The sequence below is a fragment of the Callithrix jacchus genome, chromosome 2 (assembly GCF_049354715.1).
Source record: "Callithrix jacchus isolate 240 chromosome 2, calJac240_pri, whole genome shotgun sequence".
NCBI classification, from domain to species: Eukaryota; Metazoa; Chordata; class Mammalia; order Primates; family Cebidae; genus Callithrix; species Callithrix jacchus.
Genome location: NC_133503.1, coordinates 99,413,538 through 99,437,624, shown reverse-complemented (window position 1 = coordinate 99,437,624; position 24,087 = coordinate 99,413,538). Strand labels below are relative to the sequence as shown.

The 24,087-nt window shown below is 36.4% G+C and overlaps 1 protein-coding gene across 15 annotated transcripts in view; it reads right to left on the bottom strand.

The window, feature by feature from the left end:
• Nucleotides 1–24,087, bottom strand: part of TMEM232 (transmembrane protein 232) — a 332,087-nt gene that overhangs the window by 126,582 nt on the left and 181,418 nt on the right. For 13 of the 15 annotated variants that reach the window (XR_013532558.1, XM_078365853.1, XM_054252071.2 and 10 more), the window contains one exon: nt 3,373–3,620. The exons of the other annotated variants lie outside the window; for them this stretch is intronic. Coding sequence is in view for 12 of the 13 variants with exons in the window: in XM_078365853.1 (XP_078221979.1) it covers nt 3,373–3,620 (248 nt within the window). In the remaining variant the exon portion in view is untranslated. The remainder of the gene's footprint in view (nt 1–3,372; nt 3,621–24,087) is intronic. 15 annotated transcript variants of the gene reach the window in all.

Below are 24,087 nucleotides of genomic sequence, written 5' to 3'. Positions count from 1 at the left end.
TTCAAGAACATGTTTATTGGAGTCATGTTCTAAATTCCCGTTTGTAATGCTATTACATGGTGGGATGCTGACCCGCCTTTGTCATCTAATGACACTTCTTGGACAGGAGGTCGATAGATGCCCCTGTCTTACCCCTTAACTGAAATTTGAAATGAATTAAACCTAATGATTCCTTGACTTTATTGTCTAGTTATCCCTCTTTTTGTTTTCCGGAATAGCACCTAAGTGTGTTACTCTCATTCCTCAGGAGTGTCTTTACTATCAGCCCAAAAGGGATGCTAAACTTGCAAATTTGACCTTTATTTCTGCTGTTACTACTAATCTTATTAAGGTCTTTAACGAAGCTACACAAGTGCCTGATCTTCCCATATGCCATCTGAGTAGGGACTGACGACATAAGTTCAATGCCATCCAAAGGGCCTCTGTATGATAATGGCACCTTACTTGATTGGGGTCCCCATGGTTATCTTATGTCTGCAAATCAGACTATTGGATTTGGGAGTCCCTCCAATAGTTCTATCACCTGGTCAGAGTATGGGCTTTGACGGCCAATATTACAACTAAAATGGAAACTAGCTTTAAGCCCTGCTCATACTGAAATTTGGAGATAAGTACATCTCTTTTTTGAACAAATTCTTTCACATGCTGAGTACATTATTAGTGGCGACAACTATATCTTCTTTTTGCAGAATAATGTTACTGAGGCAGTCCTGATTTGTATTATCCACCCTTATACACTTCTGTAAGGTATTCTTTATATAGAGCAGAATCTATCCTTTTATAGTATTAAAGTCTCTTCCAGTAGGTGATATGCTATGTGCTTGTTTCATCAAAATGTTACCCAGTTAAATATAACCTATGTCATAATTTTAAAATGGCATGCAGAATTGTGGCTGCCTGTAAATTTAACCCGGAACTGGGAGGGAGATTCTACATTGCAGTTATTCAGAAAAGCACATCTACAAGGGGCTTATCATGACCATTTGTCTTCTCAAATTTCCACTTTTCAGTGTGAATTGAAGAATTGACTTGAAGAATGGTCGCAGCAATTACAAACAAGTACCTTTCAGCAATTATGAAAGGTTTTTAATGATTAAACGTGAACACTTGGTTGTCTGGGTTAAACATACACATTTGGGTGATGGCTGCTATACTTATTCTTTTTTGTTAGGCATCTGCACATGACTCTGTGCTGCCACCCAGTGCATCTACAATCAGGGAAGAACACTAGAAGCTTACCTTGCATTGGATGACCAGCATGCTCTGAGAATTAAATAAGCAGGAGATGTTGGGGGTGCACAGCAACACATTTAAGTTTATGTACAAGGCATCTGAGTTTGGGGCATGGAAAAATACTGAGGCACTGTGTGTATGTTATTTGTGCATGGGAATGAAACTCCTTGACCCTGAAAACAGAACAGGGAGTGGAGTGTGTGGTGTGATAAGGAATGCTGAAAACAGCCTCCTGAGAATGCAGTCTGAGTGTATACAAGGTCACAGGTGCCTCAGTAACCCACCTCAAATGACCATCTAGTGGATGTTTGTAGTTAATACAAGCCCTTTCAATAAATACTTGGTGGACAGATGTGGGGTGGACTCTTTAGGGAGAGCTACCCCCTGTCCCTGCTCAGCTGGAACTCTGTGAGGACTTTGTTTTTGGCATTCACTGCAAGTTCTAAGCTCTGCAATAAGGAAAATTTGTCTGATTAAAAAATAATAATTAGAAAATTCTTCATGAATTGGAATGGAAAATTTATCTGAAATGAGCCTAAATGACAAATGCAAGATTCCAAATATGTTTACTATGCTAACTTTCATGTTAAAATGAAGGGGAAAAAATTAAAAATACTAATAATGTATTATATTTACATTTTATAGAACTTGAAAGGATACACAGCAATTACTGATGTTGTTACCTATGATGGGGTTAAACCAGGGAAAGAAGGGCCTATAACCAAAAGAGACTTTAACTTTCTCCCTTTAATGTACAGAATTTTGGAGCATTTTTTATGAAAAAGTATGAAAGAGAATATATACAGATTTTCTTAACAAAGTGGGAAGATCCTACAAAGGAAAGAGAGTCACATATCCTACTAGACTTTATAAACACAGGAATACACTGTGACAAATTATAAAGGGTAAGCGATTTCACATATTAATCCAAATTATTTCTCATTTGTGGAGGCAAATACAACATATTTTTAAATATTCGCAGGCATTTAAAATATCTGATAAGACTTAAGTAAAAAATAAATAAAAATATACACATAGGAAAGTATATATTCAGGAATTGAATAAAACTTACAGTTAGGTTTAAGTTTACAGATACATTTTCAGCAACTATTTAGGCCAGCTAAGTTTATTCACTGGGTTAAATTCCTCTAAGCTAGGAACAAAGGCTTTTAGATTAGACTGCAAGAAGACACAAAGGCAAAGCCAATCAGAACAATCAGCAGGTAAAATCAACAAAAAAATCCAGAATGGCAAAATGAAAATCAATATGGAATCTACTAATCGATCACAGTCTATCAGGAATGAATTGCTCAATAGAGCACCAAACATAAAAATTATTTAAAATACAAGGAAAGCTGACTTTATAGTGACTATTAAAATTAGCTGGAAAACAAATAACAATATACTTTTCAAATGACTTGGGTTAAAGAGTAAATAAAAAGTTTCCAGCTTGACTAAAGCTTTACTGAGAGATCTACAATGTAAAATAAGGCCTGTGATATCAGGACTAATCTTTCATCTATTTTAAAAATCTGTCTAAAAGTGACTTTTGACATCTTAACATTCTGTGTATGTTAGAATAGTAACAGGGACCCTAAGAATCTTAAACAAATCTACCATTGAAGAAATGATAAATAAATTTGAAAATTATTCACTTTAATAAATGGTTCCTAAGTCCAATGTTCTCTGGAGTCCTTTGAAATAAATTTATGAGGCGTTGAAACATAAAATCTAGTTAGCCTCATAACTGCCATTCTTTGAAGACTTACTATATTCAAGACTCTTAGATATGTTAAATACATATCAAATATGTATACATATATGTATGTATATACACATAATATAGGGTCTTAAAATTTTGAATATTTAATGATTTAGTTTCTGCCTTAAGTCAGTATTTCCCACACAAGATTTACATTGACATTGATTTGTATTATGTAATAATACCGATTATAAACATCAAGAAAGAGTTTCTGAGAAGGGAGGAACTTCCTCAGTGACAGGCTACCTAAAAGGTGATGGAGCCGAAATTTGAGTTGAAGAAGAGAAACTGAGTTAAATAATGTGCACATGATTATCTATAATTTCTGTGATTTTGAATTATAATATATTAGAAAAACTAACAGTACTTCTCTTTACCTTACAGTAAAATGTAGAACTTTGTTTTTCACGAACTTCAGCTTTTTATTTGGATATTTCTTTTGATCTTGTTTTATTGATGATTTCTTCAAAGGAAGAACACAGGCATCAAATTGGGGAAAGAATAGTTTGGAAAGAGTGTTGGTAATCCTCCACCCAATATATTTGGAGAAAACTTCTTCTCTTACATTTGATGAAATTTTTGTACTGTACCTAGTGAAAGGATCTGTTTTATCATTTAACTCAGCCTGTTGAAAGAAAAGAGAAAGGCATCAGTTGAAACAGGATTAAATAGGAGAAAAAAATTATGTATTTAAAAATTTTTTTAAAGTATGTTTATTTACTTTGAGTAATATGGCATTCTTCCTGTTAAATAAAAATAATCTTTATAAGAAAAAATTGCAGTTTTTCAAAAGATTTCAAAAATCATAACGACAACTTTCAGTGAAATAAGTAAACATTAATGCATCCAGTCTTGAAATTTTCAAAATTAAATAAAGTAATTTTTATTTTAAATTTGGTATACTTGCCATGTAAGAATTTCATAGGCATTCTGAAATTTCATTTAATAAGAAATTAAGCAATTAGTTGAAGTAATGTACACTTTATTAAATCAGACTTTTATTTTCTATGCACAATCTAAACTGTTCTTGATATCAACAGAGCATTTTTTTTCTTTTTTTCTTTTTGAGATGGAGTCTCACTCTGTCACCCAGCCTGGAGTGCGATGGTGTGATCTTGGCTCACTGAAACCTCTACTTCCCAGGTTTGAGTGATTCTCCTATCTCAGTCTCCCAAGTAGCTGAGACTACAGGTGTGCCCATCTTGCCTGACTAATTTTTGTTATTTTTAGTAGAGATGGGGTTTCATCATATTGGCCAGGCTGATCTCAAACTTCTGATCTCAGGTGATCCACCTGCCTCAGCCTCCCAAAGGGCTGGAATTACAGGCATAAGCCACCACGCCTGGTCAAACAGAACATTTTTATAAAGCAAAAATTGTAAGTGAAAAGCAAATAAGAGCTTTGTATTATGCTTAAATTGAAAATGTTTTAGATTTTGATTTTGATTATATTGAATAGGTTCTAACACCAAAAGTAAAAAGAATATAACAATTTTCCATCACTTAAGCAATATTTATTCAGGAAAGAGCGATTTTCTGAAATTTCCTACTTATGTTTGATCATATCCAGGACTAATTTTTAAATACTTCTTTTAAAATGGCCAGAGGCATGTTTTCCTTGGCCGGAATCAGTAATAATAAATGAAAATGTAAGTAAAATGGCATATGTTACAATTTTTTTATTTTCACAATATGTTCATACTGTTAACTCTTTTTCCTGTAAATAAGTTGGATGCTTCTTTTTTCATTCGTTTTTACAACTTCATTGAGTATTATCTGTCTTCAGGCAGCTTATTACTAGTCACTCAGGATTTATTTTAGATGCATATCAATCTTGTGAGAGGAAAGATAAGAATAGAAAATGTTTTCTGTATATGAACATCTAACTTAACCTCCTTCAGATTGTAAAATTAGGCCTGGCTCAATTAAATTACTGTTGAACGATTATTGAATTATTTAGAAGAATTATAATGGAAAGAATGAGTATAGTCTCAGGATATAGACTGAAAGAAAAACAGTTAAAACAATGAGAAAAATAGCAAAAGGCAGGTATGCAAATATGTGTTATCTTAAAAGTCATAGAGGATGAGAAACAATAACATGAAAATAAAAACACTGAAAAAGGATAAGGTGAAAAATCACACAAGTAAGCAAGCATATGACTCAGTAATCCCACTACTGGTTATACACAAAAGAAAATCAGTATGTCAAAGAGAGGGCTGCACGGCCACGTTTATTGCAACATTACTCTCAACAGCCAACCTATAAAATCAAGCTAAGTGTCCATCAACCGATGAATGGATAAACAAAATGTGGCATATATACACAATGGGATAGTATTCAGCCATAAAAATAGAATAAAATTCTGCCGTTTTTCACAACATGGATAAACCTGGGGGACATCATGCTAAGTGAAATAAACCAGGCACACAAAGACAAATATCACATGATCTCACTCACATGTAGAATCTAAAACGTTTATCTCATAGAAGTACAGTAGGTTGGTGTTTACCAGGGGCTGACGGGTGAAGGGCTGGGGAGATGTTAGTCAAAAGATTTCAGTTAGATAGGAGAAATAAATTCAAGAGATCTAATGTACAACATGCTGACTACAGTTAATGCGAATACATCATATCTTGAAAAATGCTGAGAGTAGACATTAAGTGTTCTCAACAGAAATAATAAAAATGTGAGGTTATGCATTTGTTAATTAGCTCAATTTGACCATTTCACAATGTATATATATTTAAAACATCGTAAGGAGGGAATATGTTCTCTTTCTGGGTCCACAAGGGGGCATAGTTTTAAGGGCAAAACTCCCCGGTGCCATGCCCCTTCCCATCTCTCTCCATCCAAGAGATTTAACAATTTCTGTTTAATTTTTGTGGGCATGGGAAAAGATTACAAGTCAATTACTCCAGCAGAAGTTTAAAGGAACTCTTTTCATTGGGGGTTGGGGGGAGAGGATTGGAGAACGTAGGAATTCCTCCCAGGTTAAAAGTCCCTGCCTCCCTCATCCAGGCAGATTTTCCCTCTGGGGTCCCCTTCCACACAGTCTCTCATGGAAACTTTATCTCTTCCTTTCCTTTTTCTCTTTCTCTACCTAAATAAATCACTTTCTGCAAATACTTTTGGGGTCTGGTATTTACTTTACAAGTGCATGCACCATGGTCCCCTCTCCGATTCTTGAGAGCAGGAAACCAAAAGCCTGGAGCCCACCAGGGAGTGAGCTAAGTGATCCCCTGCACCCCAAAACTTGCCTACAATGTTTTACGCAATAAATGTATACAATTTTACTCTTCAGTGTAGAAAAATTTAAAAAGGTTGAAAAATAGTGACACCACCAAAAAAGAGCTCCTCCTTTTTTTACTCAACAGTATTGCACAAATTAAGATATTATGGTGAGCTCTAGAATTACTGAGAGTTATGAATGAATAAATGAGTAAACAAATGGATCAAAACAAAATGATGTTTTCTTATGATATAATTTCTGGCAAAATACATTGTAATCAAAGATAACATTACCTTGTGAGGCAGGAGAATAGGATCTGGAGAAAGGAAACCTAAAGCCAATTCACACTGACTTCCTAGAACTAAATCAAAATAAAAATCCCAACTTTCCTTGCCCAAGTTACAAAAGGACCAGAGGCTACTCTCCTTGCACCTCCACTTCACTGTGTGGCAAATAAAAACTGAAAGTACCTCTGGTTGGTCCTTTTCCATTACCAATCAGACTGATGGCAGATTAAGTAATTATTTGCATAGGATTTTGGATTTCTTTTTCTCCTTTCCCCTTTTCCTTTCTACTCCATACAGGGGAGTCTTTGTTTCTTCTCTCTCTTTTTTTTTCCAATTTGGGATCCTTGGTGTGCAGTGCCTAAACACAGAGCCTACTGCATGTTTCTGGCTGGCGCCAATCTCGGGAGAAACTAAAAGGTTTCCATGTGGAACCACTTGACTGCCACCAGGGGGTTCAAGTAATGAACCTGAGTCCTTTTACTTTTTTTTCTTTTTTAGTATTTCAGCAGCTGTTTCCTAGTAGCTCCTTGGTATTTGGAGACAATTGGCCAGGGCCACTCTCTGGTGTTGCTTGTAGGCCAAGGAGTGAACTGAGACAGCTGCCCCGCCTGGAAGAGGGATGGACTCTTTTCTACCTTTTCTGGTTACAGTCCCTGATCTCTACATGTGACACAATTGGCAGTGGCACAGGGCAATCTCACATTTCAGGCCACTTAAACCTTTTCCTACATGTGACACAAATGGCAGCAACAGTTACTCCAGAGTGAACTCATACACATTTCAGGTGACTTAAGCCTTCTTTTTCATGCTTAATTCTTCTCTTTCCCTACTCGACTGGCCAAGGACAAAAGAAACCACCTAGCTATGTGAAGAAGGTTATAAAGAAAAGAGATGACTTGTTGCTTAAAAAGAGGGATGTTTAGGACAAGTCAGATGGTCTGGGCATGTTGTAGATGGTCTGTGTGGGGCATGGCAGGTATTCATAAAGGGGAATTTATGCAGGAACTGATGTACAATCTAATGTGAATTTCTTGCCTAAATTTAGAGAGTAAAGGGGTTGCTTTAAGTGGGATAGAAAAACCTTAAGGAAAGCTCATAATGGATCATCAGTGGTGGAGGGAACCATTCCAAAGAAGCGCCAGCCCTCAACTAAGGTCAGAGATGTCTGACAGACCAAGACAGGGCCCAAATGGTGGATGCCCCTGGGAATCCAGTTGGGCCAGAATTTTTCCAGGACGATGTCTCTGGCATCACTTGTGTCACTTTATATGAATGCTCCACTCTTTAAAGTCTTACTCTCTATTCCAGACCACTATGGGCTATTCTCCATCTATTCCACCTGATTCCCTACGTGGCTGCATCCTCCACCATAGGAATCAATTTGATCCTGATAATCTAAAGAGAAAACATATTTTTTTTTCTGCAATGCTGTTTGGCCCCAATATGAGCTGCCCAGACTGGAACAATGGGCAGTCAATGATAGTCTTAATTATGACACCATCCTACAATCAGACCTATTTTGCAAGATGCATGTCAACTGGTCAGAAATCCCTTATGTACAGATATTCATGACCCTATACCAAAACCTAACAATTTGCAAAACTCCCAGAACCAGCCCCTTAAAGGAAAGTCTGTCTCTCAGTGTGAACAGCAACTGCCTCCATATAGCCCCTTGCCAAGTGTTCTTGAGACTAAACCCCAAACACTGGGAACCCTACTAAGTCCCCCTCACACTCGAAGGGGAACACTGTATTTAACTCTCCCTCCAGCCCTGCTACTCCTTAGGGAAGTAGCAGTAGCTGACAGGCCAGTACCAGTGCAGGTCCCCTTCTCTATAACTGATATACAACAATGTAAGGAAAAGCTAGAAAGCTATTTCAAGAATCCCAGGAAATTTTCAGAAGCTTTTCAAACTTTGGCCTTAGCCTTTGCTCTCTCATGGAGAGATATTCAATTACTTCTAGCAACCTGTTGCACCCCCTTGGAAAAAAAGATCAAATCTTTGAGGCCACCCATGGGGAAGCAGATGATTCATTCACCTAAAGCCCTCAGGGCAATCACTTGGGCCCAGACACAGTCTCCACTATTGATCCTAATTGGGTCTATAACACCCCCATGGGAATGAACAACCGGGCTGAATTTCTTGAGGCTTTTCTTGGAGGAATGAGAATGGGAATAACTAACGTAGTAAATAATGATAAATTAAGGAAGGTAACACAAGCCACGGAGGAAAATCCAGCCGTGTTTTATCGCAGGCTGGAGGAAGTCTTTACAAAATATACTATTCTAGACTCTTCCTTTTCCAAAGACAAAATATTAATGGCACAGAATTTCATTAGCCAATCCACCACAAATATTAGATTTAAGTTTAAAAGCTACTGATGGGGCCACAAACTAATCAAAATCAGGTTTTTGATACAGCTTTTATAGTATATAACAATCATGACCTGGAAGAAGAAAACTAGGAACAGAGTAAAGAAAAATGGTAGACCAAAATTATGGCAGCCATCATTGGCAATGCCCTGAATGACCAAAGGGCAGCTACAGGAAACCTGAAGGGCCATTAAATATAATGCCAGCAAAGGCTTTTGCTTCACATGCAAAAAACAAACAAAAAAAGAGCACTGGGCAAAGGACTGTACTAAGTCACCACCAGACCCCTGTTGAAAATGTCAGGGCATCAGTTATGAACCCTGTCACTAAAGGATTGACTGCCCCTGCTCCCACTAAGGGGTTCAGTCAGGCAAAACTCTAGAAGCACAAAAGTAGGAATTAGATGAAGACTGAAGGGGCCCAGGGTCTTCCTTACTGCCCCTGTCCAGGAACACTGTAATTACTACTGAGGAACCCCAGGTAATTCTGGACATCGTGGGCACCAAAATTTAGTTGTTTTTTTTTTTTATATATATACAGGGGCAAATTACTCTGTTCTCACTGCTTTTATGTAAAGTTTTTCTTACAGTCCATGAGCATTATGGGAATGAAAGGAAAGCCACAAACAAGATTATTTGTCAATTTGAGAAACAAATCTTCCAATAGGAATTTCTAGTAGTACCAAGCTGCCCAATCTTCCTGTTGGAAAGAGATATTATGGTTAAAATAGGGGTACTACTACAATGTAAGCATCACCTGGTAGAATTGCTAACAGTCAAAATACAGCCAATGTTCTAGATTACATTGGTAAACAGGATGACCCACTGGCATGGTATACTAGAAATGTAGGGAAGGCTAAAACAGCAGTGCCAGTGAAAACACAGCTTAAAGACCTAAGTGATTTTCCCAGTCAAAAACAATACATAATTAAGTTGGAAGCAAGAAAAGGCCTAGCACCCATAGCTGAGGTATTACTTACCCATGGGCTATTAAAATCCTGCAATTCTCCCTGCAATACCCCCATCTTAACCATTCTAAAGTTTCAGGGGAATATTGAAGGCTTATTACATGTTAGTACGGGACCTTAGAATAATTAATGGGGCTGTTATCTCTGTACACCCATTGGTGGCAAATCCATACACCCTTCCAGCTCAGGTGTCAGAAGATACTAAATGATTCTCAGTGCTAGACCTAAAAGATGTTTTCTTCTCCATTCCTCTGGCACCAGAGTCCTACTATCTTTTTGCCTTTGCATGGAAAAACCTTAATACCAGAGAAAAACAACAATACATCTGGACAGTGCTCCCCCTCAAGGTTTTGGGGACAGGCCCCATTTCTTTGCCCAGGCCTCAGGGAGGGCTCTGAGGGGTCTGAAGTTGGAGAGTTGGAGTATACTCCAGCATGTGGCTGACCTTCTGTAGCCCAACCCAGGAAGCTTCTGAACAAAATACTACAAAAACTTTAAATTTCCTGGCAGACAGAGAACACAAAGAGTCCAAAAAGAAGGCTCAGAATACCCTTCAACACATTCAATATTTATGGTATATCTTAACACCCAGAGCCTGGAAAATATCCCCAGAATGAGTGCAAGCCATATGTGGTTTGGGGCCTCCCCACACCAAGCAACAGTTTCATTCTTTTTGGGTCATGGCTGCGTTTTGCAGAATATGAATACCACATTTTAGGATCATAGCAAAGTCCTGGCATGAAGCAATAAAGGGGCCTGAAAACTAGCTAATGGAATGGACCCTGGGAATGAGAGAAGCAGGTCATTGCACATGCATGTTACCCAGCCTGATTTAAAAGACCAGCATCTCCCAGATTCTGAGGATAACTGGTTTACAGACAGCAGTAGTTTCATGGCAAATGGGGAGCACCAGAGCTGGATACACAACAGTTAATCATGATACCACTGAAGCCCAGACACTGCCCCCTAGCATATCAGTACAAAAAGCTGAAAGCATTACTCTTACCTGAGCAATGATGGGACAAGGTAAAAAGCTTAACATCTATACAGAATCTATGTATGCATTCCTTGTGGTTTATTCTCATGCTACAGTCTGGAAAGAAAGGAGACTATTAACTAGCAAACACTCTCCTATAAAGCATGGGCCTGAAATTCTTCAGCTATTAAAAGCAATACACCTGCCAAAGGCCATAAGTATAATTCATTGTAGGGGGCACTAAAGGGACTTAACCCCTATAGCACAAGAGAACAGCAAGGCTGACAGAGAAGACACAGCCACAGCCTTGAGGCTGAAATCCCAACAGAAACAGCTAATAAAGGAGCAAGGGAGACAAAAACAGGGATCCTGGTGGTATATGGGATCAAAAGTATATCTCCCTCAAACAGCCCAATGGAGAATTAAAAAAAAAAAAAAAAAAACCGTACATGACTCTTTCCATATAGGGAGAGATGCCAGCCTGGCCATGGTTAACAGACTCTTCATTGGGCCTAACTTAGCTTCAGTGGTTAAGCAAGTCTGTCAAGCCTGCTCATTGTGTGCACTTAACAACTCAGGAAACAGAATGCCTCCTCTAACAGAACCAGTCCAGAGAAAAGGAACTTATCCGGGGAAGACTGGCCATTAGATTTGACCCATATGCCAGCTTTTGGAGGGTATACGTTTTTGTTAGTGCTAATAGATACCTTTACTGGTTGGTTTGAAGTTTAACAGAACAGAGAAGGTTAATGAGGTTATAAAGTTTCTCTTAAAAGAAATAATCTCCCTGTTTGGGTTGCTTGAGAGACTCCAGAGTGATAAAGGCCTGTCCTTTATCTCCCAAATAACTCAAGGGGTTGCTAAGGCTCTCAAAATCAAATACTATTTATATTCAGCATGGAGGCCTCAATCCTCTGGGAAAATAGAAAGGGCTATGTGAACTCCAAAATGAGTGTTAGCTAAGCAATGTCAGGAAACATTAGAAACTTGGGTCAGCTTACTGCCCATAGCCCTTTTAAAGAACCATAATACTTCTAGAGCAAAAATTAATGTAAGTTCACAAGAAATGTTATCTGGAAGGCCATTCTAAACTAATGATTCAATTACTGATCCAGAAACAGCCAGTTCAGTAAAATACCTAGTTAACCAGGACAATTTCAGCAGGTTTTACAAAAGTTTGAAATTCAAAGGTTTCCCACACCAGGAAGTAACCAGCAACCCTAAACCAGGCCGAGAGATGAGGTATTTGTTGAAACATGGAAAAAGAGATCACCTATTCAACAATTACAACCCAAATGGAAGGCACCATTTTCAGTAATACTGGCCACGCTTTCTTAGTAGTTAAAGTACTAAGATTAGATAGTTGAATACACCTTTCAAGGATCAAGTTTGCGAGACCTGAAGCCCCAGACCTGAAACCTCAAGCTGCCATCAGCCACTACACCTGTGAACCTGTGGCAGACCTGAAGTACCTGTTTAGAAGACAGCCAAAAGGTAGGTATATGCCTACCAACTTTCCTTGGTGTCTTTGTTGCATAGTTACTGTAGGCTGAATAATTGTAGACTTTTTTTTTATATTTTTGCACTTTAATTGCCTTCTTCCAATTGGATGGTATCACTTCCTTTGTACTAAGCTGAATGTTTTAATTCATTTCTATAACAAACATTTCCTACAGCGTATGTATCCAGCCCACGAAGTTCCCATTAAATCTTTTAACCAAATTCATTTCCTCTCATCTGGAAACCATCAACCTTCAAATGATCATGTGACAAGGCTTCCAGCAGTTTCAGGTGAAGACACCATCTCCAGCCATCAAAAAGCTACCCTGTCTCCATTAGACAGAGCAGAGTGAAAGTTTCACGATCCCCCAATAGGTAGGGACTAAGCCTAAGTCAGCATTGCAGAAGAAAGACCATCACATCAATCCCTCTGCTTCCCATAAAGGTCTATGGGGATCATGCCTCTGAGTGGGGCAAAGGAGGCAAGAGAATAGGGTCTGAAGGCAGGGAACTTAAGGCCAATTCAGGCTTTCTGGAACTAAATCAAAAGGAAAACTCCCAACTTTTCATACCCAACTAACAAAAGAACTGGAGGCTACTCGCTTTGCAACCCCTCTCCCCTTCAGCATTGCAGATGAAAAATTTGAAGTACCTCTGATTAGTCTCCTCCCAATCAGACGGATCATTGGCATTACTCATTTACATACAGCCAATCAGACGGATCATTGGCATTACTCATTTACATACAGCATACACCAAGTAACCAATGGGAAACCTTTAGAGGGTATTTTAAACCCCAGAAAATTCTGTAACCGGGGCTCTTGAGCCGCTGAGCCAGCTCGCACCCTGGGAAGTGTACTTTCGTTTTCAATAAATCCCTGCTTTGTTGCTTCATTCTTTCCTTGCTTCTTGCATTTTGTCCAATTCTTTGTTCAAAACACCAAGACCTCCAAATTGTTTTGGCATGGCAGAAGTTGTAGTGAAGACCCTCCACCGGTAAAATCTGTATTATAGAATCTTGATGTTCATTTTACCATGTCTCATTTGACTATTCCGCACCTTCTTCCCTCTAAGACAGGAGAGGCTATAGATTCAGATGCCAGCTGCTCAGCAAAATGAAGATATTCCTGCATCTTTCTCTATGGTTCTCTTGCTAGAAGCCCAGGTAAATTTCTATCCTTCATTGGTCTAAGCCCTCTGTCTAATTGAAATGTAGTCTCAAATTTCACTCAAATGTATACTTTCCTTATTTACAAAAGGCTTTGTGTGTTTGTTCTCTTGCAAGAAGTTGCCAGGAAGGATATGGGATGTGCATTATGAAAGATCTGAAATCAGGTGTGTCTCTACCACTTACTAAATAAAAATACAAACTTGAAAAATTTTAGTTAACTTCTACAGGACTGTTTTGGGTTTAGTTTAGTTCTGGCTTGTTTTTCATCTGTGATATGGGGATAATAAATTCCTTTTAGTTTTTTGGAGGTTAACATAGATCATTTAGGATGACCTGCCTTGTAGATAGCGAGAAGATCAACAGATATTACTGCCTTTCAGGTCTTCCCTAGGATAGAGCACTAGAGCTCTGGCCTTTGCAGCAACTCGCACCACCAACCCAGGAAGACTCTACCCAACTTCTGCCATGCCAAAACAATTTGGTTATAACATAACTTTTATATTAGCAAATGTATAAAATAGGATCATAATTCCACTCCTAGAGTCATCTTCTACAGTTATCTTCCTTCTTCTCCTAAAGCCATTATTGTAATATGTTATTATATTAAGAGTCTTGAATGCCTTCTATGCATGAATTTGTCTATACTTCTTGAGAGTAGACATAAACAAAATATTAATGGCCATCTTTTACAATAGATTCCAAATTTATAAACTTACTACTATTAAGCCTGGCAATGAACATTACTTCAAACACCATCTTTAACTGTTTATTTACATTGTAATTATGTGTTCTTATTTTTCAGTGATCCCTATGAAGATTATACAAATTTAGGGTTTCCTTTTATTATCACATTACTAGAACATGACATTTGTTTTTCTTAAGAAACAAATGGGAATTTTAAAAATATCTGTGTTAACTTTATTGATTTACTATTAAAATTGGAAGAGTGGTATTCTTGAGACCACTTATTTCACATGCATATTTTAACAAGAGCCAGGAACAGAAGCTTACGCTTTGCCTTTGTGTTGAGCATAAAGATGGCAAAACCCAGCATTAATGAAGGAAGAAAATGGATTAATCAGCCCAAAGGAATTAGGATGTAGTAGCAATACACACATACCAAAAAAAAGAAAAAGGCTTTCCAAAGTTCTGAATTTTCCACCAATAGAGAAATGTAGCAAACACAACAAAATTTAAGCTAACTCACATTATTTTTGACATAAGAGAAAAAAGAACTTCAAACCATTGCAGCAGTTTGCTACAAATTCCCTTTCTTTCTCTCAGTCTCTTTTTATGATGTCTTTACTTTTCCTTAAGTAATCTTGCTGAAATACTTAACTCGTTTTTGAAAATAATTTTTTTCTTAAACTTCAAAGTTTAAATGACTCATTAATAATATCAAAATATTATTTCCTATCGGAGTTACAAAAGCTCAGAAAGGAGAACAGCATGAGTAATTTCTTGCTACTAAAATTATAGTCCTTGGACCATTTTTCTTGCCAGTACCTGGGAGCATGTTTTCAATGTAGTATCTCAGGCCCTATCTTTGTATGTACATTATGGTTTTAAGAAGGACTAATATCCTTCAAATGGAAAAAAGGAAAAGAAGGGACTAAATGGGAATATCCATGTTCCCTCTTGCTAGTCATGTGATCTTACACAAGTTCCTTAACCTCTCTGAGTATGATTCCTTATCCCTGAAGTGGAATTATGAAAATATTTTACTTCACAAGTTTATAGTAAAGATGAAAAAAAAGCATATATTTTCTAGTGCAGTCTCTAGCACACAGAAGTGTTTCAATAAATGTTAGTTCCTAGTTTATATTTCATTTTAGAGAAAGCATGAAACAGTAGAAATGGCAGAGCCTTTGAGTCAAGCTCACTCACAGTGCACCCACCATGAGCACCTCATTTTATCCTGTTTAAAACTCAGATCCTTGATCTGCATGTATGATGATGGTGGTAGGAGAGCTGTGGAACTCAAATGAATTAATATACATGATACATGTATATAAAAGATACTTTGCACAGTGCCTGGTGCATGATAAAGGCACTATAAAAACTTTATTATTTTGTTATATTACAATATTATATTTTGTTTTCTTAAAATAATGTATTTGTTTTTTGTTTTTTTGAGATTGAGTTTCACTCTTGTTACTCAGGCTGGAGTGCAATGGCGCGATCTCGGCTCACCATAACCTCTGCCTCCTGAGTTCAGGCAATTCTCCTGCCTTAGCCTCCCGAGTAGCTGGGATTACAGGCATGTGCCACACCTGGCCAAAATAATGTATTTGTTACATCAGCATTCTATTGATAAGTATTTAAGGATCTACACTTGTCCAAAAATACAGCTCACTTTCCACAGTTTCCATTATGTCAAAAGTAAAGCCACATGTGGAGGAGAGAAATAGGCACTGAGAAAATAGACACTAATCCTGTTGTTTGTTCTGTTTTGCTGCACTACACAGTACATTAGGGATATGGAAATATCATTAAGAATAAAAACAAATTTTGTTTTAAATATTGCACCATAAAATGTTAACAACAAAGTGCTTTACCTGATGAATCAAAGGTACTCTGAATAAAGTCACATATTCATTTTAGTTGTACATATTTCTTTTTGATATTTTAGGTCATATAGCAGATGGCAGAAAACACTTATACATGATGACTTTTCCTAGATGTGCCAGCATATGTTGCTGAATTGCCTGTACAGAGAAACCTTGCTCATTGCAAGTCTCCCTGGAAGTATTTCAAACAAAGCACTCAATTAACATTTGTTTATTATGCCACTGTGAGTATATGACAGTTTTTAATTTCTTTCCCAAATACTTAGGCAACAGTTGGGTTTATATTGAATTTGTCACATGAAGGGCTCATTTTTCAGGATCTATTCAGAAAGGTTTTTTTTATTTCAAATATGCTTATTATATATTTCACCTCTCCTCCAACCTCCAAGAAGCATCAAATTTTATGAACAAATGTAACAAGAGTTGTAGATGATAAAATGTTATCATGGATAAAAGACATACAAGATGAGAGTAGATAATGTAGAGAGTAGATAATTTAGTTAGGAATGGATTTACCAGTGTGTAGATACATTGAAGTATTAAATATTGTATTTATGAAATTCAATAGTTTATCATATAAATTGCATATTTATTTTAAAGCATAAAAAGAGAAAAATTCTACTTAATTCCATAAAGATTCCATTATAGTCAATCCTTATGAAATATTCCCTCACTTATAATGTATGATAGTTTATAAATAAACTTATTTGTTACTCTCTGTAGATAATAATACAATTGTATAACAAAATGTTTTTGAAGCAAAAAATTAGGAAAGGAGAGAAAGAACAAAAGTTGTGCTATAAACATAGTCATTTGAAATAAATAAGAGTGGAATACATGTATTTTTTAGATCGAACTGTCAGAGGCACAGGCCTTCACTGTATAGGTGTTATATAGATATCCCCTAATTCCCATGGAGTAATGAGAGTGCATCTGAAGACTAAGTTTTTAAATCCTTGTGAAATGAAAGCTTCCATATAGTTTATACCATAGAACTTGTCCAAAGAGGTACCACAGGAAAATAATATAAGTTGGTTTAAGGGATTTGGGGAATTAGCAAGTTATTAAGGAAATATAAGAATATTTAGAAATAAATAACCAACCTTTGGAGTTTTATTATGGAAAATTAGTGTTGCCACAGTAGGGCCAAAAAAAAAAAAAAAAAAGAGAAAGACCTCAGACGTATTATACTATAGTTTTACTTGTAAAATTAAGCACACCTGTAAGATGTGCTTAATTTAACTTATAGATAAAGAAAATGTGACACATATACACCATGAAATAGTAGGCAGTTATAAAAATGGACAAGTTCATGTCCTTTGCAGGAACATGGACAAAGCTGGAAACGATCATTCTCAGCAAACAGACACAATGACAGAAAACCAAACACCATGTGTTCTCCTAAGTGAGTGTTAAACAATGAGAACACATGGACACAGGAAGGGGAACATCACTCACCAGGGCCTGTCAGGGGGTGGGGGTCTAGGGGAGGGATAGCATTAGGAAAAATACCTAAGGTAGATGACTGGGTGATGGATGCAGCAAACCACCATTGCACGTGTATACCTATGTAAAAAGCATGCGCATTCTGCACATGTACCCCTGAACTTAAAGTTTAATAATAAAAATAAATAAAATTTAAAAAATAAAAAGAACATATTCTAACCATTTCAGGTAATAAAATACAACTTTAATAAATTCAAAATTTAATTTTTCTAAAACATCTCACCTATAGAGCAAATGTGATAATTTTGTCTTGTTTTGTATTATTTGTATATGTGGCATTTAGCTATTTAACTTTGTCTAAGTTGGCATTATTAACTTCCCTAAGAAAGTAGCTTTAAAAAATGTAAATAAGTATTTTTTCTTTTACTCAATAAATTAGGCACAAGAGGGAAGAAATTTTAACTGTGAAACTCAGGAAAGTAGAAAATCACATAGGTGTAACAACCAAGCACAAGGAAGACAGAAAGAAAAACTGAGACCTGCACAGATGCTAATCCCTTTAGTGTTTTGAATAATTAGGTATGGAAAATTTGAGGAAGTTAGTTTTGACATTAGTACTCCTAAGACCTAGTGCAGACATGTTAATACTGCATTTGACATTAGGAATATATTATCTAATAATAAAATGTAAAAAAATCTTTTATAACCAAAGTCATAAAAATGATGCAAACAAAAACACTGGCCAGGAGAAAAATAAACACAGCAAATGGACACCTAATTGTATGTTTCATCTATGACAATATATCATTCTTAGTCAATGAAATCATGCTTCAGAATCAAATTGGATAAAAAGTTTCTCAGCTGAGTGTCATGGTTCACACCTGTAAGCCCAGCACTTTGGGAGGCCAAGGTGGGCAGATCACTTGGGTCAGGAGTTTGAGACCAGCCTGGCCAGCATAGTGAAATCCTGTCTCTATTAAAAATACAAAAATTGTCTGGGCATTGTGGCACATGCTCATAGTCCCAGGTACTCAGGAGGCTGAGTCAGGAGAATTGCTTGAACCCAGGAGGCGAAGGTTGCAGTGAGCCAAGATTGTGCAGCTGCACTCCAGCTTGGGTGACAGAGCTAGACTCCATTTCCAAAAAAATAAAAAAGGTTCTCAAATAAATAAAAACTGACAATTGAACATCAGCAGATGCTCACTAAAGGGCTACAAGTGTTTTCTTTGAGCAGAAGAAAAATAATACCATACACGTCATAGATTCAAGAATTCAAGGAAGAACAGTAAAGAAAAAACTTTTTGGCTCATGCCGGTAATCCCAGCACTTTGAGAGGCTGAGGCAGGTGGATCACAAGGTCAAGAGATCGAGACCATCCTGGTCAACATGGGGAAACCCCGTCTCTACTAAAAATACAAAAAAATAATTAGCTGGGCATGGTGGCGCATGCCTGTAATCCCAGCTACTCAGGAGGCTGAGGCAGGAGAATTGCCTGAACCCAGGAGGTGGAGGTAGTGGTGAGCCAAGATTGCACCATTGCACTCCAGCCTGGGTAATAAGAGGGAAACTCCGTCTAAAAAAAGAAAAAAAAAGGAAAACTTTTAAATATATGGGTAAGCTTGAAGAATACTGATTATATAAAGTAATAATAATGTGCTGGTGTCTATAAACACACACACATGCACACACACACATATACAAACACATCCAGATACACATACATATAATTAAAATGCTAAACAGAACAACTGTGTAAGTAAGGGGGTATAAATGGAGTTTAAATATCATAAGACAATTTTATGATCCAGAAAAATACAAAATTTATTTACATTAGATTTCAATAATTCAATAATTTATTTTGTAAAATCAGAAGTAATAGATAACAGTAAAAGAATGTGTAAACACCAACTAAAGAGGGTAATGTGAAATGGTATAATTAAAAAAACAAAATAAATGAATAAATTCATGGAAACACACACTTTCCCAAGACAAAACCAGGAAGAAGTTGAATTCCTGAATAGACCAATAACAAGGTCTGAAATTGAGGCAGCAATTAATAGCCTACCAACAAAAAAAAAACTCCAAGACCAAATGGGGTCACAGTCAAATTCTACCAGAGATACAAAGAGGAACCAGTACAATGGTACCAGCTCTGAAACTATTCCAACTAATATAAAAAGAGGGAATCCTCTCTAACTCATTTTATGAGACCAACACCATCCTGATACCAAAACCTGGTAGAGACACAACTCAAAAAGAAATTTCAGGCCAATATCCATGCTGACCATTGAGGTGAAAATCCTCAAGAAAATACTGGCCAACTAAACTCAACAACACATCAAAAAGCTTATCCATCATGATCAAGTCAGCTTCATCCCTGGGATGCAAGGCTGGCTTGACATATGCAAATCTAAAATGTAATCCAACACATAAACAGAACCAAAGACAAAAACCACATGATTATCTCAATAGATGCAGAGAAGGCCTTTGACAAGACTCAACAGCCCTTTATGCTAAAAACTCTCAATAAACTAGGTATTGATGGAATGTATCTCAAAATAATAAGAGCTATTTATGACAAATCTATAGTCAATATTGTACTGAATGGGAAAAAACTAGAAGCATTCCCTTTGAAAACTGGCACTAGACAGGGATGTCTTCTCTCACCACTCCTATTCAGTATAGCATTGGAAGTTCTGACCAGGGAAATCAGACAAGAAAAAGAAATAAAGGTATTCGATTAGGAAAGGAGGAAGTCAAATTGTCTCTATTGGCAGACAACATGATTGTATATTTAGAAGACCCCATCATCCTAGCCCAAAATCTCCTTATGGTAAGCAACTTCAGCAAAGTCTCAGGATACAAAATCAAGGTGTAGAAATCACAAGCATTCCTATACACCAGTACTAGACAGAGAGTCAAATCATGAGTGAACTCTCATTCATAATTGCTACAAAGGGAATAAAACACCTAGGAATACAACTAACAAGGAATGTGAAGGACCTCTTCAAGGAGAACTACAAACCATTGCTCAAGGAAATAGGAGAGGACACAAACAGATTGAAAAACATTCCATGCTCATGGTTAGGAAGAATCAATATCATGAAACCGGCCATACTGCCCAAAGTAATTTATAGATTCAGTGCTATCCCCATCAAGCTATCACTGACTTTCTTCATGGAATTGAAAATAAAAAAGCACCTTAAAAATCATATGGAAAAAGAAAGGAGCCAACCTAACCAAGAAAATGGTAAGCAAAAAACAAAGCTGGAAGCATCATGCAACCTGACTTCAAACTATACTACAACTCTTCAATCATCAAAACAGCATGGTACTGGTACCCAAACAGAGATATAGACCAATGGAACAGAACAGAGGCCTCAGAAATAATGCCACACATCTGCAACCATCCGATCCTTGACAAACCTGACAAAAACAAGCAATGGGGAAAGGATTCCCTATTTAATAAATGATGTTGGGAAAACTGGCTAGCCACATGCAGAAAGCTAAAACTGGATCTCTTCCTTATATCCCATACAAAAATTAACCCTAGATGTATTAAAGATTTAAACATAAGACCTACCACCATAAAAATCCTAGAGGAAAACCTAGGCAATACCATTCAGGACATAGTCATGGGCAAGAACTTCATGACTAAAACACTAAGAGCAATGGCTACAAAAGCCTAAATAGACAAATGGGATCTAATTAAACAAAAGATCTTCTGCATAGCAAAAGAAGCTATCATTAGAGTGAGCCAGCAATGAACGGAATGGGAAAAAAATTTTGCAATCTACCCATCTGACAAAGAACTAATATCCAGAATCTACAAAGAACTTAAACAAATTTACGAGAAAAAAATAACCCCATCAAAAAGTGGGCAAAGCATATGAATAGACACTTTCCAAAAGAAGACACTTATGCAGCCAACAAACACATGAAAAAAAGCTCATCATTACTGGTCATAGAGAAATGAAAATCAAAACCACATTGAGATACCATCTCACACCAGTTAGAATGACAATCATTAAAAAATCAGGAGCTAACAGATGCTGGAGAGGATGTAGAGAAATAGGAATGCTTCCACACTGTTGGGGGGAGTGCAAATTAGTTCAATCACTGTGGGAGACCGTGTGGCAATTACTCAAGGATCTAGAAATAGAAATACCATGTGACCCAGCAATCCCATTACTGGATATATACCCAAAGCATTATAAATCATTCTATTATAAAGACATGTATACAGTATATTTATTGCAGTACTGTTCACAATAGCAAAGACTTGAACCAACCCAAATGCCCATCAGTGATTGACTGGAAAAAGAAAATGTGGCATATATACACCATAAAGTACGATGCAGTCATAAAAAAGGATGAGTTCACGTTCTTTGCAGCGACATGGATAAAGCTGTAAACGATCACCCTCAGCAAACTAAAACAGGAACATAAAAGGAAACACCACATGTTCTCACTCCTAAGTGGGTGTGGAACAATGAGAACACATGGACACAGAAAAGGGAACATCACATACAGGGGCCTTTCACGGGGTGGAGGGCTAGGGGAGGGATAGCAGTGGGATGCAAGGTTAAGGGAGAAATACCTAATGTAGATGACGAGGTGATGGATGCAGCAAACCACCATGGCATTTATATATCTATGTAGCAAACCTGCACGTTCTGCACATGTACCCCAGAACTTAAAGTATAATAATAAAAAACAATCAAACAAACAAAATCTTTTCCCAAAAGGCAAATATGAGATTATGTTAAAAGAACAAGAAACAGGATTCAACTATAGAATAGCAAATAACAAAATGTAGAAATACAAATACATTGTAGTGATAGTAAATGTAAATAAACTATTTCAGTTTAAAGACAGTAATTTGCAGGTTAAAAATACCACTTCTCCTTAGAGATGTACATATAAGAATTCAGGGACCATAAAATTAAAAGATCTAAATAAATATACTATATTAACATGAATCCAAATAACCCTAATCAAAAGAGATCTGTTGTATTTATAGTCATAACAGAAAATGTTGACTTTTTATTAAAAGTTACAGAGATTGATCATAGTAAAACCGAACTAAAATCAAACAATATAAATGTAACAATAAAATTCTCAATATATGTGACACTAAGCCATAGGTTATTTTCTAAGCAATATATGGTTTAAATAGGGATAACAGAAATTAGAAAATGTTTTGAACTAAATGATAATTAAATACTACTTATCACACTTTTTAGGATATTACTAAAATTATGTGGGAAAATAATAGTTTATAAAACATATATTAGAAAAGGAAAATACTACAAATCTATGACAAGAAATAAAGTTCAATAATTTTAGGGAAATAATAATTCATTAAATGCAAGGAAATTAACAGAAGAAAATAATAAACCTAATATCAAATATGAAAGAAAGAGAGAAAACATAGTATCAGGAGAATCAAAAGCTGATTTTTAAAAGGCTGAGAGGCCAAGCAGTATGGCTCAGGCCTTTAATCCCAGCATTTGAGGGGCTGAGGTGGAATGATGGCTTTAGCTCAGAAAGTTGACAACAGCCTGAGCAATATAGTGAGGACCCATCTCTACAAAAAGTTAATAAATAAGCTTGGCATAATGGCCTGCATCTGTAGTCTCAGCTACTCAGGAGGCCGAGACAGGAGAGTCGCTTGAGCACAGGCAGTCAAGAGTATAGTGAGCCATGATCACACCACTGCACGAAAGCCTAGGCAACAGAGCAAGTCCATGTCTAAAAAAAAAGACTGAGAAGTTCATGAGGAATGACAGATTGAAATGCAAACAAAGATGAAAATCAGAAGAGTTAGGTATTAAACCGTGGATATCACACCAGAATTGAAAGACATTAAAAAGATATAGAAAAATAGAGCAATTTTAGAAAATATCTTTCAGAATTTAATTTTTAGAAAGAAAACATAATAAAAAATCAGTCCACAATTTAAAATCTTCCCACAAATATCCATAACCAAATAGCTTCACTTGTGAATTCTATACATTTTAAAAAGAATTAATGACAAAATACTAACCTCTTCCAGAGTATTTTTCAAAAGATAATTTCCCAATTCACTTCATTAGCCCAGAATAACTTTCATATAAAACCTTAAAAATATGTTATAAGGCAGAAATATTATGGAACAATCATATGCATGAATACAAATGCAAAATCTTAAAGTATTATTAAAGCAAACAGAACAACATTTATATCATCACCAAGTTATTTTCATTCCAGGAATTCAATGATTGGTCAACAAAAGAAAATCAAACAATATTATTTACAACAGTAACAGAATTATGAAAAAATGTCAATCATATCAAATGATGCATAAAATGTATTTGCTAAAATTCTACATCACTTCATAATAAAATTCTACATCAGTTCTTGTTAAACGTGGAAAAACTGAGTTTCAATTTATGGGAGGGATTTCGAAAAAAATGTAATGTTAAAATGTTAAAAGTTCTATCTTATGAGACTCACATAAAGCATACATATCCAGCATCATCATTTATATTTAGTCCTGTACCAAAAGTGACTATACAGTAAAATAAGA